This window comes from Felis catus, chromosome B2 (assembly GCF_018350175.1).
Source record: "Felis catus isolate Fca126 chromosome B2, F.catus_Fca126_mat1.0, whole genome shotgun sequence".
NCBI classification, from domain to species: domain Eukaryota; kingdom Metazoa; phylum Chordata; class Mammalia; order Carnivora; family Felidae; genus Felis; species Felis catus.
This window is the reverse complement of record NC_058372.1, coordinates 18,652,146-18,671,342: the sequence shown is the minus strand read 5'-3', so window position 1 is coordinate 18,671,342 and position 19,197 is coordinate 18,652,146. Positions and strand designations below refer to the sequence as shown.

The 19,197-nt window shown below is 39.4% G+C and overlaps 1 protein-coding gene across 1 annotated transcript in view; it reads right to left on the bottom strand.

Moving 5' to 3' along the window:
- The window catches only part of LOC101096891, a 339,394-nt gene that overhangs the window by 224,437 nt on the left and 95,760 nt on the right, over nt 1-19,197 (bottom strand). Inside the window, exons 6-7 of the mRNA XM_045058641.1 lie at nt 14,145-14,211; nt 13,669-13,845 (exon numbers count right to left, since the gene is read on the bottom strand). Of these exons, the coding sequence (XP_044914576.1) occupies nt 13,669-13,845; nt 14,145-14,211 (244 nt within the window). The remainder of the gene's footprint in view (nt 1-13,668; nt 13,846-14,144; nt 14,212-19,197) is intronic.

The window sequence follows — 19,197 nt, the reverse complement described above, 5'->3', positions numbered from 1 at the left end:
CTGTGATAAAGCATAGTATTATACTAAATATTTAAACAGAACAACACAACCCAAATAAACATCCAAAAATAAAAGTTAATGACAAGAACTCAAAGTATGATTCAGATGTTCACTATCAATACCATTATTCAGCACTCTCTTAGAAATCTTGGCCAAAGCAGTTAGAACAAACATAAAGGGGTAGATGAGCTCAAACTATTGAAAATCATTATATCTTATGCAATTATTATTTGAAGATGATATGCTTCCCTACCATGAAAACATAAGAGATGTAACCAAAAAACTTTTAGAACAAAGGAGATATTATTGGCACAATAGCTTGAAAATAACCAGATAATCGTTAGGAATCATTAACTTTTCTAAATACCAACAATAGCCACTTAGAAGACAAAATGAGTATAGAAAAGCAACACCCAGGGGCACCTGGGTGGCTCAGTGGGTTAAGCATCCAACTTCAGCTCAGGTCATGACCTCATGGTTTGTGGGTTCGAGCCCCACATCGAGCTCTGTGCTGATAGCACCGAGCCTGGAGCGTGCTTCAGATTCTGGGCCTCCCTTTCTGACCCTCCCCCACACACACTTTGTCTCTTTGTCACTCTCAACGAATAAACATTAAAACAAAAATTTTTTTAAGAAAAAGAACACCCAGAAAAGCTCCAGAGCGCTCTCAAAAATTAAATTATTTATATTAGATTTTGCATAGGAGTCCGTTGGTCGTCATCAAGAGTATTCATCTTACTCAGAAATTCAAACTGAAAGGCATGAATTTCTTTAACAGCCGGGTTAAAAACAGCAAACGGATAATAGTTCTTTTTTCATCTTTACAGAAAAGCTAGCCTGTGCCAATTACTTGACCACTAACCCTGTATTCCAGAACGGGTGCCCTGCTGGGCAAATTCGTCTTCTCAACTGCTTATTCTTACTTCCTTTCCACATCTTGTGGGTATTTGAGATATCAGTGATTTGAAAATCTAAATAGGGTAACAGTAGAAGTTTGCTAACAAGTACTAATTAATTGAGCCATATTCTTTCTTCCCCGAAGGCCCTCCCTCGTGGTAGATTATGAGGCATCTTAACTTTCAAACCACCATAGTGCCGTTGAGTGCATAATTCCTGCAGGGCATTATCCCATAGCACCTCGAGGCATTAATGCATCCTGTGCTCCCCTGGACCTCAAATCCGCAGCGGTAGAGTGTGTCCCTAAGTAGCTAGCTCCTAAACAAGAAGATCTTTCCATTACTTAAGTAATGGCGATAATTCAAAGGTGAAGTATAAATATACTATTTTTTTTACACGTTTCAAAGTCCTTCCAAAAATACCAAGGTGGATTTCCTTTTTTTTTTTTTTTTTCTAGCTTGAAGCCTGGCAGCATGATTCTACATGTAAATAAACTGATGTATGTAGCGTGCAATATTGCCTTTCAAATTAGGACCCACCTGAAATTAAACATCAATCACCCTCTAATCTTTTTTTCTTTTCTAAGAGAGAGAGATAGGGAGAGAGAAAGTGAGCAGGGGAGAGGGGAGGGGGGCAGAGGCAGAGAAAGAATGCCAGGCCGGCTTGCTTTGTCAGTGCAGAGCCTAACACGAAGCTCGTTCCCACGACCCAGGGATCATGACCTGTGCCGAAATCAAGAGTGGGACGCTCAACTCACTGAGCCACCCAAGAACCCCACCCTAACCTTTTTTATTGCGCCATCATTCATTTAATAATACGTCTTCCTCATGGATCTAAGGCTACTTGTATTTATGCACTATATTTAAGACTTCATTTAGGTAGTAATGTTTTCTTAATTTTTTTTAATGTTTATTTATTTTTGAGAGAGAGACAGACAGAGTGTGAGCAGGCAAGAGGTAGAGAGAGAGGGAGACACAGAATCCAAAGCAGGCTCCAGGCTGTCAGCACAGAGCCCCATGCGGGGCTCGAGCTCACAAACTCTGAGATCATAACCTAAGCTGAAGTCGGAACCTTAACTGACTGAGCCACCCAGTCTGCCCAGGTAGTAATGTTTTCATCACAGTGCAGCACATTTCAATATGGAAGCAATCAATACCATAGATTATTAGATTTAGTTTAAAGAATCTTAATTAATAATCCTTTCTCTGAAAACTCTGGAAATTTATAGATGACTACACTTTATCTCCTAAAGCAAAGGTGAACCCTTTGGAAAGTCCTGAACGGACTTCCCCTGGGTTGTTTTTGAAATAAGGTTTTTGGTCAATTTGCTGTTAAATTCTCTCTAATAGAAAACAAAAGTGATCTGAAAGAAACTCTAAATGGAGTTATTTGGAGATGAAGGACTAATTTATATTTAAGAGCATAAAATACTAAGGTCACGAAAAACTTTTCTAACAAAATTGTTCTTAAAATGGAAATGCAACCATTGACTCTAGTCAACATCATGGCTTGCAAAGTTTGAATGTATATGAAACTGCATTGGTATGGTGTAACTTCTTATTCTGATAGGAAGTTATGTCTTTTAAAATTTCACCAACTATTTCAGAGGATGTGGGTAAACAATCCAGTAACACGTCCAGCTGCTAAAACGATGATCGCATCGCTAATGCGGCAGGAAACATTGTTCTGTCACATTTTGTTCTGTCCTTTTACTGTGCAGCTGTTTATATTAGGAAAAGACTTGGACTTCTGCAATACCAGCTTTGTGATTTCCAGTCTAGCATTTCCACGATTCTAAGATTCTTAACCATCCTTTCCACCCTCGTATACATTCTTATGCTCACATTTTTTTTTTATTTTTTTTAACGTTTATTTATTTTTGAGACAGAGAGAGACAGAGCATGAACGGGGGAGGGTCAGAGAGAGAGGGAGACACAGAATCGGAAACAGGCTCCAGGCTCTGAGCGGTCAGCACAGAGCCCGACGCGGGGCTCGAACTCACGGACCGCGAGATCGTGACCTGAGCCGAAGTCGGCCGCTTAACCGACTGAGCCACCCAGGTGCCCCCTTATGCTCACATTTTTATGTTAAAGCTATATAAATTTCACCGGCGTATAAATAGATCCAGTGGTTGTCATGTGTGAGCCCATTTCTCATCCATGAACCAGAGTAACAACGCAACATCTCTCAATGTTAAAATCATTCTTAAAAGAATTCTTATCCCAACCAACGATGTACGAACGATTTTATAAAATATTATCTTACGAACACAGTTATCCATTAGGGGTTTTGCTAACATCGACTTGAAGACAACACAGAAAATAATTGTGCTGAATGGTTGGTAAAAAGTGTTACCAATGGTTTCAATTTTAGCATTAACAGAAACAGGAAAAGATAACACAAATAGACGTTCTCCTAATTTCCTGGGCAAATCTGTCTGATTAACTCTAAGCAGGCAGTTCTTTCTGAGAGGACAATAAATGAAACTTTTCTTATTCGATTGAAATTCTCAAAACTCAAATATCTGATTAAAATGCTCTTTCCCAAACTGAATGTTGTTCTAGAACTCTTACTCCATTAAAAAAAAAAACAAAAAAAAAAAAAACAGGAAAGTAAACTTAAATTGATGTGTGTTGATTTGTATAAACTGACCAAATATTTTATCTTTCATGTATCTCCAAAAAATATTTCTTCATTTCAGAAAGAAGGATACATTCCTCAGTGTTTATTTTTAGCCTTTGAGGTCAATGAAGGAGATTCAACTCACTTAGGAGCCAAATGGGGTCTACAGACACAAATCCAGGTCAGTTCAATAAACCTAAAGCAAATGATTTGCCTGTCTATTTCCTTCATCTTAATAACAGTTGAAATGTCTTAAAGCAAAAAGAATATATATTTTTTAATGTTCTATAAATTTAGGGGTGCCTGGGTAGCTCTGTCGGTTGAGCGTCCGGCTTCAGCTCAGGTCGTGATCTCACAGTTTGTGAGTTTGAGCCCCGAGTCGGGCTCTGTGCTGACAGCTTGGAGCCTGGAACCTGCTTCGGATTCTGTGTCTCCCTCTCTCTCTGCCCCAACCCCACTCACACTCTGTCTCTCTCTCTCTCAAAAATAAATAAACATGAAAAAAATTTAAACATGTTCTATAAATTTCATATAACACTTGTTTCCCATCTTAAGGGGAAAATAGCCACAAGTGAGAGTGATGTAAACAGTTTTATACAACATGACTTCTAAAATAACCTAGGCTATGTGCACTATGGGGAGAAACAATTCTCATCACATATTTGCTCAGACAATTTGAATTATGCACTTTACATGTGCACTACAAGTTATTTTTATTACAAATTTTTGTGCAGGTGTAACTTTAATGGCTACACCAATCTGAAATTAGATTTAGAGTCACATTTGTAACCCTAATCCATGATTTCTTTGGCTCAGGCACAACTATTATGGATCTCCTACCCTTATTTCAAATTACCCCTCATCTCTGCTGGAAGGATCTAAGGCCTTAGATCATATATGCCCAAACTAATTTCCCTCAGTGTCTTTAGAACATTTGCCATTTTCTTTCTCTACCACTCCGCCTTCTGCTTTGCTGCTGCCTATGTAAAGGTTTTTCTACCAACAGAGGAGTTTTTCAAACCATTCTTATCACGGAATCAATGGTGGCACCTCCATTCTATGAAGCCACAGGAAAACCACTTGTTGTCAATTCCAGAGCTGCCGTTGGGGCCACCTCCAGTGACCACTGTTGCCTCCAATACTAATATTTGCTGGGACCCATTCTAGGCTATGGCACATTCTCTCCAACATCTTCTCTTGTTCTGATCAGACCTTAGACTCGTGCCTCCATCCATCCCATGTGCCATTGGCAATGTCAAGTGAAGGGATATACATAGTCTTTGCCCACAAGGTACTCCTCCACATTACACAAGTTAGCAGGTAGAACCATTGTGGTTCTTCAACAACTGACAGAGATCTCAGTTCTTATTCCAAGACCCTCTCCCAAAAAACCAGGAAGAAATGCCTGGGGATTAGATCATGGGACAAGATGATTGGCAAACACTACTGTAATCAAAATTTCCACACCGCACTCACAGCAATGGACAGACCATCTAATCCAAAAATCAACAAGGAAACAATGGCTTTGAATGACACATTGGACCAGATGGACTAAACAGATATATTCAGAACATTTCATCCTAAAACAGCAGAATATGTATTCTTCCTCAGTGCACATGGAACGTTCTCCATAATAGACCATATACTGGGACACAAACCATCCCTAAGTAAGTACAAAAAGATCAAGAGCATACCATGTATATTTTCAGACCACAATGCTATGAAACTCGAAATCAACCACAAGAAAGACTTCGGAAAGGTAACAAATACGTGGAAACTGAAGAACATCCTACTAAAGAATGAAGGAGCTAACCAAGCTGTTAAAGAAGAAATTAAAAAGTATATGGAAGTCAATGAAAATGATAGCACCACAACCCAAAACCTCTGGGACACAGCAAAGGCAACCTAAGAGGAAAGTATCTAGCAATCCAGGCCTTCCTAAAGAAGGAAGAAATATCTCAGATACACAACCTAACCTTACGCCTTAAGGAGCTGGAAAAAGAACAGCAAATACAACCCCAAACCAGCAGAAGACAGGAAATAATAAAGATTAAAGCAGAAATTAATGCAATCAAAACCACAAAAACAGGAGAACAGATCAATGAACCCAGAAGCTGGTTCTTTGAAAGAATTAACAAAATTGATAAACCACTAGCCAGTTTGATCAAGAAGAAAAAGGAAAGGACCCAAAGAAGTAAAATCAAGAATGAAAGAGGAGAAATCTCAACCAACACAACGGAAATAAAAACAATAATAAGAGAATATTATGAGCAATTATATGCCAACAAAATGGGCAGTCTGGAAGAAATGGACAAATTCATAGAAACATATTCACTACCAAAACTGAAAAAGGAAGAAATAGAAAATTTGAACAGACCCATAACCAGTAAGGAAATCGAATTAGTAGTCAAAAATCTGCCAAAAAAACAAGAGTCCAGGGCCAGATGGCTTTCCAGGGGAATTCTACCAAACATTTAAGGAAGAGTTGAAACTGTTCCAAAAAATAGAAATGGAAGGAAAACTTCCAAGCTCTTTCTATGAAGCCAGCATTACCCTGATTGCAAAACCAGACAGAGACCCCACTAAAAAGGAAAACTATAGACCAATTTCCCTGATGAACATGGATGCAAAAATCCTCAACAAGATATTAGCCAGCCGGATCCAACAATACATTAAAAAAATTATTCACCACAACCAAGTGGAGTTTATACCTGGGATGCAGGGCTAGTTCAATATCCACAAAACAGTTAACGTGATTCATCACATCAATAAAAGAAAGGACAAGAACCATATGATCCTCTCAATAGATGCAGAGAAAGCATTTGACAAAATACAGCATCCTTTCTTGATAAAAACCCTCAAGAAAGTAGGGATAGAAAGATCATACCTCGGGATGATAAAAGCCACATACGAACGACCCAACGCTAATATCATCTTCAATGGGGAAAAACCGAGAGCTTTCTCCCTAAGGTCAGGAACGAGACAGGGATGTTCACTCTTGCCACTGTTATTCAACATAGTATTGGAAGTCTTAGCCTCTGTAATCAGACAACACAAAGAAATAAAAGGCATCCTAATCGGCCAGGAGAAGGTCAAACTTTCACTCTTCGCAGATGACATGATACTTTGTATGGAAAACCCAAAAGATTCCACCAAAAAACTGCTAGAACTGATTCATGAATTCAGCAAAGTTGCAGGATATAAAATCAATGCACAGAAACTGGTTGCATTCCTGTACACCAACAATGAAGTGACAGAAAGAGAAATCAAGGAATCGATCCCATTTACAGTTGCACCAAAAACCATAAAACACCTAGGAATAAATCTAACCAAAGAGGTGAAAAATCTATACACCGAAAACTATGGAAATCTGGTGAAATAAATTGAAGAAGACACAAAGAAATGGAAAAAGATTCCATGTTCCTGGATAGAAAGAACAAATATTGTTAAAATATTGATACTACCCAAAGCAATCTACATATTCAACACGATCCTATCAAAGTAACACCAGCATTCTTCACAGAGCTAGAACAAATAATCCTAAAATTTGTATGGAACCAGAAAAGACCCCAAATAGCCAAAGCAATCTTGAAAAAGAAAACCAAAGCAGGAGGCATCACAATCCCAGACTTATACTACAAAGCTGTAACCATCAAGACATTATGGTACTGGCAGCAGAACAGACACTCAGATCAATGGAATAGAATAGAGAACCCAGAAATGGACCCACAAACGTATGGGCAACTAACCTTTGACAAAGCAGGAAAGGATATCCAATGGAATAAGGACAGTCTCTTCAGCAAGTGGTGCTGGGAAAACTGGACAGCGACATGCAGAAGAATGAACCTGGACCAGTTTCTTATACCATACACAAAAATAAACTAAAAGTAGATAAAAGACCTCAATGTAAGACAGGAAGCCATCAAAATCCTCGAGGAGAAAGCAGGCAAAAACCTCTTGGATCTTGCCCGCGGCAATTTCTTACTCAACATGTCTCTGGAGGCAAGGGAAACAAAAGCAAAAATGAACTACTGGGACCTCATCAAAATAAAAAGCTTCTGCACAGCGAAGGAAACAATCAGCAAAACTAAAAGGCAACTCACAGAATGGGAGAAGATATTTGCAAATGACATATCAGATAAAGAGCTAGTATCCAAAATGTACAAAGAACTTATCAAACTCAACACCCAAAAAACAAATAATCCAGTGAAGAAATGGGCAAAAGACATGTATAGACACTTCTCCAAAGAAGACATCCAGATGGCCAACTGACACATGAAAAAATGCTCAACATCACTCATCATCAGGGAAACACAAATCAAAACCACAATGAGACACTTGCCGGAATGGCAACATTAACAACTCAGGCAACAACAGATGTTGGCGAGGGTGCGGAGAAAGAGAATCTCTTTTGCATCGTTGGTGGGAATGCAAGCTGGTGCAGCCACTCTGGAAAACAGTATGGAGGTTCCTCAAAAAACTAAAAATAGAACTACCCTAGGACCCAGCAATTGCACTACTAGGCATTTATCCAAGGGATACAGGTGTGCTGTTTTGAAGGGACACATGCACCCCCATGTTTATAGCAGCACTATCAACAATAAACAAAGTATGGAAAGAATCCAAATGTCTATAGATGGATGAATGGATAAAGAAGATGTGGTTTATATATACAATGGAGTATTACTCAGCAATCAAAAAGAATGAAATCTTGCCATTTGCAACTACGTGGATGGAACTGGAGGGTATTATGCTAAGTGAAATTAGTCAGAGAAAGACAAAAATCATATGACTTCACTCATATGAGGACTTTAAGAGACAAAACAGATGAACATAAGGGAAGGGAAACAAAAATAATACAAAAACAGGGAGGGGAACAAAACAGAAGAGACTCATAAATATGGAGAACAAACTGAGGGTGGCTGGAGGGGTTGTGGGAGGGGGGATGGGCTAAATGGGGAAGGGGCATTAAGGAATCTACAGAAATCATTGTTTCACTATTTACTAATTTGGATGTAAATTTTAAAATATAAAAGATAAAGTTAAATCAAAAAAAAAAAAAAAAGTCCCTTCCTCTCTTCCTGAGCTGTTGGCATGACATCAAGCTTGTGTGTCTGACTGTCTCTTACTTGGAATTAACCCTTTCCTAGGAGTCATCTTACTTTTTTCTTAAATGGAAATGCAATAAATGAGCCAGCCAACTGGCAGCTAAGAAAAGCTTAGCAACGTTTGAATTTAATATGGAATTTCATTGATAGAGTGTAACTCCTTAATCTGATGGCTAGAAAGTATTTTTTAAATTCCCACCCAATATTTAAAGGAAACTAGGTTTTTAAAAAATGGCATTTCTGTCCAACTGCTAAGATATTGACCAAATCACTGACCTATCAGAAAACCTAAACTCCTGTATCAGTTTTGTCACTAAAAGCTATGTTCATTTTGGGCTCCTTTAAACCACAAATACTCAGACATGCACTGAGTCCTAGACTGAACATACTTGAATCAGCTAAACTGGGATTCCACATACACACACACACACACACACACACACACACACACACACTGAGTGGTTCTCTGCCACTCTCCCTCTTCAATGACTATTTGGGGGGGTGGTCAAGGGGCAGAGAGGGAGGGAGATAAAGAATCCCAAGCAGGCTCCACAATGTCAGCACAGAGCCCAATGTGGGGCTCGGTCCCACTACCTGAGATCATGACCTGAGTTGAAATCAAGGGTTGGACACTAAACCAACTGAGCCACCCAGGTGCCCCCTTTGCGAGTACTATAATTCTGAATTTCCATGGGCTCATCATCATCAGATCAGTGCATAGCTGGCAATGAGCAGACAGGATGAGCTGGGCTTGGAAAAGCAGTCCACACACACAAAGCACAAGTTCTGGGCATGATGGAACAGAGGACATGTGGCCAAAAATAATACCATAATTCTTACTAATGTTTTTTTGTTAAGCATCTAAAAGGTGGAAATACACTGATATTTACTTATAGGATGATAATTTATGCTCATTGTAATAATACCGTGGGGGAAATATCTAATTACCCTTTTGCCTAAGTAATCACATGGGTAGATGATATAGAATTTTCTTTTTTTTAATATTAACAAGAAACACTGTGCTCTATAATATCTCAAGTTTCTAAAATCACGTATTTCTTCTTCATTCACTGACCGTAAAATTGTACATTTCATTCGCAATTGAATCCTTTTTTGGAGGGTCTCTCAAAGGCAAGCAAACAGGGTGGGTTTGAATAGAGATGTAGCAAATAACTTGTTTCTTTCTTTTTTTTATTTTTAAAGTTATTTATTTATTTATTTATTTATTTATTTATTTATTTATTTCTGAGAGAGCCAGAGACAGTGTGAGCAGGGGAGGGGCAGAGAGAAAGGAGAAAGAGAATCCCAAGCAGGCTCCCTGCTGTCAGAGCAGAGCCTGACACAGAGCTTGAACTCATGAAACTGTGAGATCATGATCTGAGCCGAAACTCAGAGTCAGATGCTTACCAGACTGTGCCACCCAGGCACCCTGCAAATAATTTTTTTCCTAAATGTTGACCATGTTCCAGAAGACAGATGGTATAACCCCTACCTATGTAATGTCTGGCTGATTGTGTCAGGATGATAATAAATCATTTCTGGATTTTCCATCTAAAGTTTCTTTTTGTTCCTTCCACTCTGCTCTCTCTACCTTTGAGTCACAAAATTTTCTCTCTCCTTTCATCTTCCAGAACCAGGCCAACTAACTGTCACTCATGACAATTACTACCTTCTATCTCCCAGATATGGGAAGAGGCCCATAGTGGCAGGTCTCAACCCACGCTGTCCATCAAAATGCCTTGTAGAAAACTTGGAATGTAGACCTACCCAACAACCATCCTGAAGGTTATGAGTGCCAAAGAGTCTCTCACTTCTAGATAATTCTCATATATAGCCAGGGTTGATAAACACTAACAGAGGAACATAAATTCTAATTTTAGGCATATGTAAAAGTGATAAAGCAATATATGTTTACCTAAGCAATTATACTCTTCTCGTGGAAACTCCTACATACAAAACCAGCATCAAGGAAGTTGGCCTTTGGTATAGGCCTTCTTTAAAATCATGGAGAAGCTACTATTTCCTGGCACGCAGAACTCACTCAGCCTATGTCTGGGAATACCCTTTGTGTTCAGACTTCTTTAATATCATAGAACTGATATTAGAAATAACAAGTACAATTGAGACCATGTTGGGAATATTATATTGTGGGTCAATATTGGTTAAGCAGCATTTGGGGTGTTGGGATGTTATAGCTCTCTAAGAGTTCTTGAAAATCTACCATGCAGATTTGCACAGCTAAACTTCCAGAAGTAGTTAGCTACAATCACATTGCTTAGTACGAGACACCAGCCACATACACCTATGGAGTACTTGAAATAAGGCTAGCCCACGTTAGGATTTGTTGTCAACGTAAAACACACACAGATTTCAAAGACTTCATACCCCCCCCAAAAGTGAAGTATCTTTAAATGTTTACATTGATTATAACTTGAAATAATAATATTTGTAGATATTTGTAGCTACTGTTTTAAATAAAATGTATTATTAAAATTAGTTCACTAGTTTCTTTTTATTAATGTGAACTATTAGAAAATGTAAGGTTGTGTGTGTGGCTCGCATTATATTTCTACTTTGTAATACTTACCCATAATTACTTCCGCCCCAACACTTATTACAAATGTCATCCTTTTCATAGACCTCATCCTATCCTCTCTCACCAACACTTACTGTACCATAAATGTAATTATTCTCCATGACTGGCTTTATTCAGCTTCTACCAGCCAAGCCATCAAGTTGGTACTCCACTTCTGAATATTCATCAAAAAACTTAAAATTCAAGGTTTCCACGTAGGCTTCTAGTCTTCTGGGATCACAGAGAATAAGAATTCCTACTGAAAAAACCTGAACACCTCTGTTGAATATAAATTTGTAAAACAAAACAAAACAACAACAAAAAAAAGCCTGCTCCAGCCTTCATTTGTCCTAAGGGACACACTTCTCTCTTGCGGTGAAACACCCTAGCTCCATAAGAAAGACTAATTTCCCACCACAGGAACCAAAGACCTAAAAAAAAATCTTTGCACTGAAGGTACCAGAAGTTTTCCTTCAGAGTCCGGGGTTGAACAAGAAGAAGCCAGACGAATGCCATGGGTCCCTAAGTCTCCTTCATACAGCTGAACATCTGTCACTCTGCCAGAATTTTCTTTGCCAGCTTGGGAGGTCGCTGATCTTGAATGTCTGACCCAGCTCTAGAGTCTCCCTTCTGAATATGTCAGCAACTTCTCAAGATGTTGTCTTGATCTTCCCGCACAATGCCCTGTGGCATGTCCCATAAAAAAAAAAGGGAAGGTATATGGCAGTGGGATGAGATGTGGAGATCACGGAGTCAAACAAGACTTGGCTTAAATCCCTTATTCCACCGTTTATTCTCTTTCTTACTTCGGTCAAGTTAAAACCTAGATTTCCTCGTCTATAAAATGAGGAGAGTAATAAAATATACTGGATGTAGAGTCTACCGGTTGGATACAATATACATTCACGAACCCCCCAGTCGCAGCTGGAAACTTGACTCCCAGGTAACAACATTTTCCGGTCTCTGTGACTAGACTTGTCAGGTGACCGGTTTCCAGCAAGAGGGTTATAAACAGAGACAATACATGTAATTCTGGGTCTGTGACCTTCAGCTTCCTTCCCAGAGCTTGGAACATGGAGCTGATATCAAGCCATGTTGGATCATGCAGATGGGAACGAGCTTAAGGAATCCAAAGGAACAAAACAGAAGGTACTAGAGCAAGTCTAAGCCTCTGTTATTGAGGCTTCTATTGCATTAGCTGATATGTATCCTAATACGCCCAAGGAAGTACAAAATGAGAGAAGAGAGTGCACATAAAATGCTTAGCATAGTGACTAACCTATACTAAGCACTTGCAAACGGAGGCTTTTATTTTCACAAGCGATAGCCCTACGTCTAGCCACTTTTCACAGACTTCCAGAAAAATACACACAGACACATGCAAGGAGAATAAGCCAAGCCAAATTCACTGATGAGAACACGCATGATACGACGTAGAATGCAGAAATCTAGAGGCTGGTAGAATTTCCCCCGAGCCTTAGGAATCAAAATTGGTACAATAAATGCTCTGTACACCGTGCTAACCCATGGGGATCTGGATTGCCTGCTCTGTACAGGTGGAAATCACGATGAGGCTGCTAAGTGGGACCAGCAGAGAAACACATCTGTGCCAGCTCATGCTTCATTACTTCAGACAGCTCCCTTTCAAAAAGCTATCTGGCCATTCAATTCTGATGTCTTCTGTCCTGTTCGATGGATGAAGACGAGAGCAAAGACAGCAAGTTTTAATGACTTCCTTCTCGATAGGTACAGAATAAACAATCTTTCCCTCTTGGCAGCAAAGAGGCCCAAGCTTAGAAGAAGAGCTGTGTCTCTCCCTCTCTCTAGGAGTCCGCCATCTTGTATCAGCCCGATGCTGAGTATGTACGCATTCCCCTTGCTTGGGTAGAATCTTTTAAATAGTTAACTATTGGAAATAGCCCTATGCCAGAAAACGGAGGAAACTGTGGGTGAATGTGGATTCCTGCAGATAAATCCTAACTACTAAGGCATGCTTTCTGCATTTAGCAGATGTTAAGTGAAGCTCCTAGCACAGATGTCCCAACCTATAGAGAAACTGTCCTTTTCCAAAGGAAGGGGCCATTGAGGTCTTAAGGCCCCAGAGTGAGAGGCCCGCATCGTTTACGAACATACTGGCACAATGGCATCCTATAAATGGGAGTGTCAGCATTTCATCCCCTATCTGCCCCAGAGTGTGATGTCCTGAGATTGAACCCGTTCCATCTCAGCACCCCGAGACAAGACTGGATTCACTGCTCAGCAACCTTCACATATGAGATTATGGCCTGCATACCAATGGCAAAACAGATCCTACGTGTGCCCTCCGCGTGGCATCCAGAGCCTCCCAGGAAGCCTGTGCAGACACGCTGGGATGGAATGCCTGATGCCGGCTCCAGGATGCCCAGGTTAGATCAGAAGCACGGCAACTGTCAGCGAGTATGAAGATAATCAGGACTGAAGTCACACCTTTTGGTTCAGCAGAGGCCAGCAGCCTGCATTTTTGTTGGTGAGCTGCAAGGGTACGATCCAGCGTGTCACGTCTAATAACTTTCCTGTCTGAAGTCTGATGTGCTAAGAGATCCGGGCTGCTCACGTTAAAAGCTGGGTTCCCGATGCCTTCCGTAGCCTCTCTATCTTCTTTAACTAGAGCAAAACAAGGAGGTCAGAAGATCATTCTAAAGCAAAATGTATTCCAATGACAAGCAGAAAATTCCTCCCAGTAATTCTTGTGCGGAAAGACTCAAGTGTATCATCCTCAAATGTCACCAAAACAGAATTAGGTTAAAATTAACTCTTAAAAAAAAAAAAGAATAAATGATTAAAATAATTACAAATTGCACCCTGACAAGCAAGAGCAAAATTTCGCCCACAGCCATTTGTCTGTAATTAGTTAATTAATCCTTACACAAATTATGAGCAATAACTCATCAAGCAAGGCTCACCCATCAGAAATTCAGCCGACTTGGATTTCTTCTGCTTAGTTTGCTTCAGAGCCTTCTGCCGAAACTTCTGGAGGGAAATTGTTAAATGAATAAATTAGCTAAAGAATGAAGATCATCATTTATGATCCACAACTAACACAGGATTTTAAATATGGGATGGCATTGAAATGTCATTTAATTTACATCTCTCCTAAAGGGGTCAAACACTAATTGAACAACAGAAGTGGAAGAATTAAATAAAAGAGGATAAGAAAAGTTAATACAAATGCCAAATGAAGGTCACGTTCAAATACTTTGTTTTTATCATTTTTAATTAATGCAAAGGGCCCTCAACAAATTAAGGACACTAGCCAATTTGCACAGAGAAGCTTGCACTGCAGGATCGACAGGAATTCGGACAGTGCTATGATGCCATTTCATCTCGGTGAGATAGAATGATCTTGTAGAAAATGTGCTCAGCGTTGGTGCTTGCTTGTGTCCATATTTGTTTTAAACCTCTAAGTTCCAGTGTGTGAATTAATTCCTTCTTGAAATCTAACCAAGGATAAATACGATCCAAAATTTCAGCAAAAGTCAAAATGATGTGAAATGCCAAGAGTTTCATAGTCTCCTGGGACTTACACAAATTTCATAAAATGCCACCTCACTGAAAACCAGAATTCATTACGTGACTGGGAAAGCCATTAATATGAGAATGCATAATAAATGTTCAAAAATGAAAATGAATAGCCAGAAATATTATTAGAGTCCTCAGACTCCTACAAGTTCCAAATGAATCCTTGATAACTGTCAGACTAAATTTTAAAAATATCCGTGGTGGAAATGCTCAAGTTTCAGATTAAATTAGAAAATTTAGGTTAGCCATAAGCCAAAGAGCCAGAAAGATAAAGCACGTAGAAATGAGCAAGCCACGGTCACATGTAAAGATGGCGTATCAGACAACGCATTAAATCAAGTTTCTGACGACTGGATTCAGAATAACAAAATGTCGTGTCCATTTTACAACCCTGTGTCATTGCTTTTACTAGATCTCCTGGAGCTTCTAACATTGCCATTTTGCGTTACAGTGTTTGGAAAAAAACCCTACTTCTTTTTAAAAACCTCTTTCCTTATTCTTATAAATATCACAAAGCAATTAAATCGTAATACAACAGGCTGCATAAATAGCCTGGTACCATAAAAGCATGTTAAAGATTTAGGAGCAAATAGTCCACGTAGCCAACCCAAATGCAGGACCTGTTTTTCTGAGAATCTCCTCTTTGAAACATAAGGCAAATAGTGTGCAATAGGTTTAAAACAAAATGTATTTAATGTGACTGTAAACGAAATCAAGGAAAAACATGTACTCCAGAGATCTTTTTTCTAAAAAGGTGGTGAAGAGAGCCCCGCAGGGGTAAAAATCACAATCCGTCCCCCCCAAAAAAAATTTCTAGTATTTTGAGATTTTCTTTTAAAGGAAATGCATAATGACTCTTATTTAGAGAAAAGTCCAATAATTGTAAAGACTTTTTTCTTGCTTTCAGGAATTCTGACATTTCTTTTTAACATCCACTGTCAAAGTAGCGTGATGTATTCTGTGCAATTGCTCTATTTAAAAGATAAAAATAGCATCGCAACCTGATAGAAATCCTAAGATGTGTAGTATTAGGGTCGTGTATGAAAATGTACACTGAAATCACAAGAGAGAATACATTTCACTAATTTACATCCCTTCTCAACTTTTAAATTAAACGCAGAAGACGACAGGCACTAAAAACTCGGTAAACTTTTACAAACAGTAGTTCAGAACTGCAAGAATGTTCCCACATTTAGGAAGACAGGGGGTGAAGTATGATTTTTTTTTTCACAGCCTCCATCTAAAGTGGCAGCAGATAGGAGTCTTCTTGACGTGGTTCAGTAATCCTGCGACTTCAACTCCTTTCAGATCCAGTTAAACACGCTTTTAAGTAGATGGATGTGGCCTATTAATAGACCTCATTTCCTTACTAAGGGCTTCAAATGAAATTATGTGCTTTCTCTCGAATGTTTAAAAAGGTCTCAAAGATATTTTTTTCACGAGTTCACGTATTTAAAAGGAAGGCCAAGTCTGATTGTACACACCAGAGATAAATTCTTGGAGGGGATTAGCAAGTGAGGGATTGTATTTTGTGACCTCTTTACTACTAACACATGTTCGAGAGGAAACGGGCAGTGATTTCCCAGTGCTCTCCTTGGCCAATTCCTTTCCGCTTTCCTCTCTACACATGGGCACCTTTAAAGGGGGTAAATTGCACCTTCAACCACCCCACCTCGATTCAGATGCCCTCCTTCCTGATGAGATTTTCTCTCCCCAGCTCCTGCAAACGAATCTTTTGCTTCTATTTCACATTAATGCCTCCATTCTTTGCCACTGGTTAAGTTAGCTTATTTATGGAACTTGTTATTATTCTTAATAAGCTCACATCAACCTATTAAATATGTATATGGCATTTCAAAAATCAAATCGAGAAACAAAATTTGATCATCAGTACCTTCCTGCTTCTCACTGATACCTACTTAGTCCTGAAGAAAAGCAGAATGTTTAGAAATCCTGACCAAACCAACACAGATAGGCCTGATGTCTTTTATTTTTCTGCCCTTTACGTTGCTATTTCATTGCTATAACCTAACTCTACATCAAATCAAAGCAAGCAGTTTCTGGGAACACGTTTATTTTGCGTGTGTGCTTAAATAGTGCTAAATCCGGTCTTTCAAACATTTTTTGTTAAGGTTATCCCCCTAAATATGGAATACGTAGTGTGGAAGAAAGCAAGAAATACTTTGTGATTTGAACAGAGGGGAAAAGAAAAAAAGAAGGAAAAAAAAAAAAAAAAACCTGCCTGGAATTGGTAAGACCTGACGGTGTTTTGGACAATACACATCCTCTTCGTCCAAAAGAACAACAAATGCCTTTTCATGCAACATGGTCAACTTGAAAAAATAATAATTGTAATAATACCGCGACAGAGTCGAGAACACGAACAACAACAAACTCATTTATAACCAGTGGCGAGCCACACGTAGGAAGTTTTTAAAAGAATGTGATTGTCGTCGGGAGGAATGGGGTCCCCCCCAGCGCAGCGCTCAGCTCGGCTTGCAGTCAAAGCCATGGCCGAGGGGCGCGGCCAGCCTGGTGGGCACAGACCAGCAAGAAAGTGAATACTGCATACTGCACAGATCATCGCTCGGTTCAGGGCAGTCAGATTGCATCTGGGATCAACCGATCGTGCGTGATGAAACCGTCAGCCCTCATTTGTGTCTAGCTGTTTTCCTCTGTCCGGCTGTAAACAAGGCCGGCTGGGGGTTGTCGGCCTCCCCTCGCGTGCGCGGGGAGACCTCGCAGTCCGACCTCGCCAGGGGCCTCTGCGCGTACCAAACAGTTCCATCTTCCGGACAGCGGTTCCAGAGCACGACCGGCAAGTCACAATGTGAGGCCACTTAGGAATGACAGAGTCAGGGCCTCCTTTCAGAAACATGCCTTAGATTCCTACACATTCTGGCAGGGCACGTCTCTTCCATGAAATTAATTTAGGTGTTCCTGACATGAACAACTGTGTTTTTTCATTGTTGTTGTTGTTGTGTTGTGTTGTGTTGTTTTGTTTTCTGTTTTCCAGCAGACTAGCTCAGCAGATTCATCTTGTTGGGGAGGAGGGAGTGGTGGAGATTGTTTTAGTTGTTTCACTGCTGTGGGGCTTTGCTTGGATCAGCCAGAAAACAAAACCAAAAAAAAAAAAAAAAAAAAAATAGACATGGATAGAAATACTGTGGATCTGGTCCACCTCCAGGAACCTAATCATGCCTGAATTGCTGGGAGGAGTGTAATGATGGTAAACAGGAACAGGTATGTTGGCTTCTGTTCTCATCCACTTGGGCCACACTGTTGCCTTTGCAATAAAGCAAAAGACTGTCTTGAAGGAATGGCATCTCAATCATAAAAGGCAGGGGCTGTCATTGAAGCCATTTTCCTGGGCAAGTGGCATAAAGGTAACATTTAGTATTCACTACACTGAGGTCTCCTAGCCAGCTGGTCCGTCCCTGTTAAGACTTTCATTTATGCAGCTTGAGCTGGAACCCTTTTTGTTCTCCCGGTCTATTACTTTGTCTATTTAAGGGATAACAGCCAAAGTGAAACAGCTTGCAATTTGCACCTGTCTGCTCTGAACATTCCATGTTGGATTATATAGAGAGCAAACTCTTCATTGCTAATGAGAACAAGACTGGGTAAGGCTGAATGCAGTTTTGTTGGGGGACCTAGAGGATATTTTAGTGGGCTTTCTCCCCTTTTCTAAATAATTTGATAGGGACCACCATATTCTCATGTTTTAGAATTCCTAGAGTAAAAGAAATGCAATTCAGAAAAAAATGCAGAGAAGTTGTGTATTCTTTAAAGGAAAATTTAAATGTCATGTAACTAAGAATTAAATCAGCATTCAATTGTCTCAGATGAGAGAGAAAAACTTTAAATGCTAGGTTATTTCCAAATTGTTGTAAGCACAGAATACCTAAAGAGACCCTTAATTTATAAAATTGGCCATGAAAAAAAAAGTTGATAAAAAAAATTGGGGGATGTTACAGGAGAAGGACTGGTTTGGGAAATAATATTGAGTGTCTGAAAGTGAACCAACGCTCTCTGCTTGTATTATCTTTGAACTTTTAATTGACTGGATGGAAAATAAAAATTCAAGTGACTGAGTTCCAAATCATACCTAGATAGATGTATATGTGATATCATCATGCAAATCACAGAGCACATTCTCCACAAATGCAAAAGTGCCAGCCCGTGATTCTCTCCAACCTTTTCTGGAAGTCCTCTGCAGCCCCCTTAGCTCTGAGGAGTTATATCAGTGAGCCACCATCTATTTTTAAAGAATGTAAATTAAGTGAAAGAACTTGAAGTAAGGCTTATGACATTTTCCCAAACCTTGTGGATATTTTTTTAATCATAATAATAATGTTCAGATAATTTTCCAAAATATCCTTGAAGACTATCCAAAATTTAGTAAAATCTATGTATATATAAATTAAATATATACAT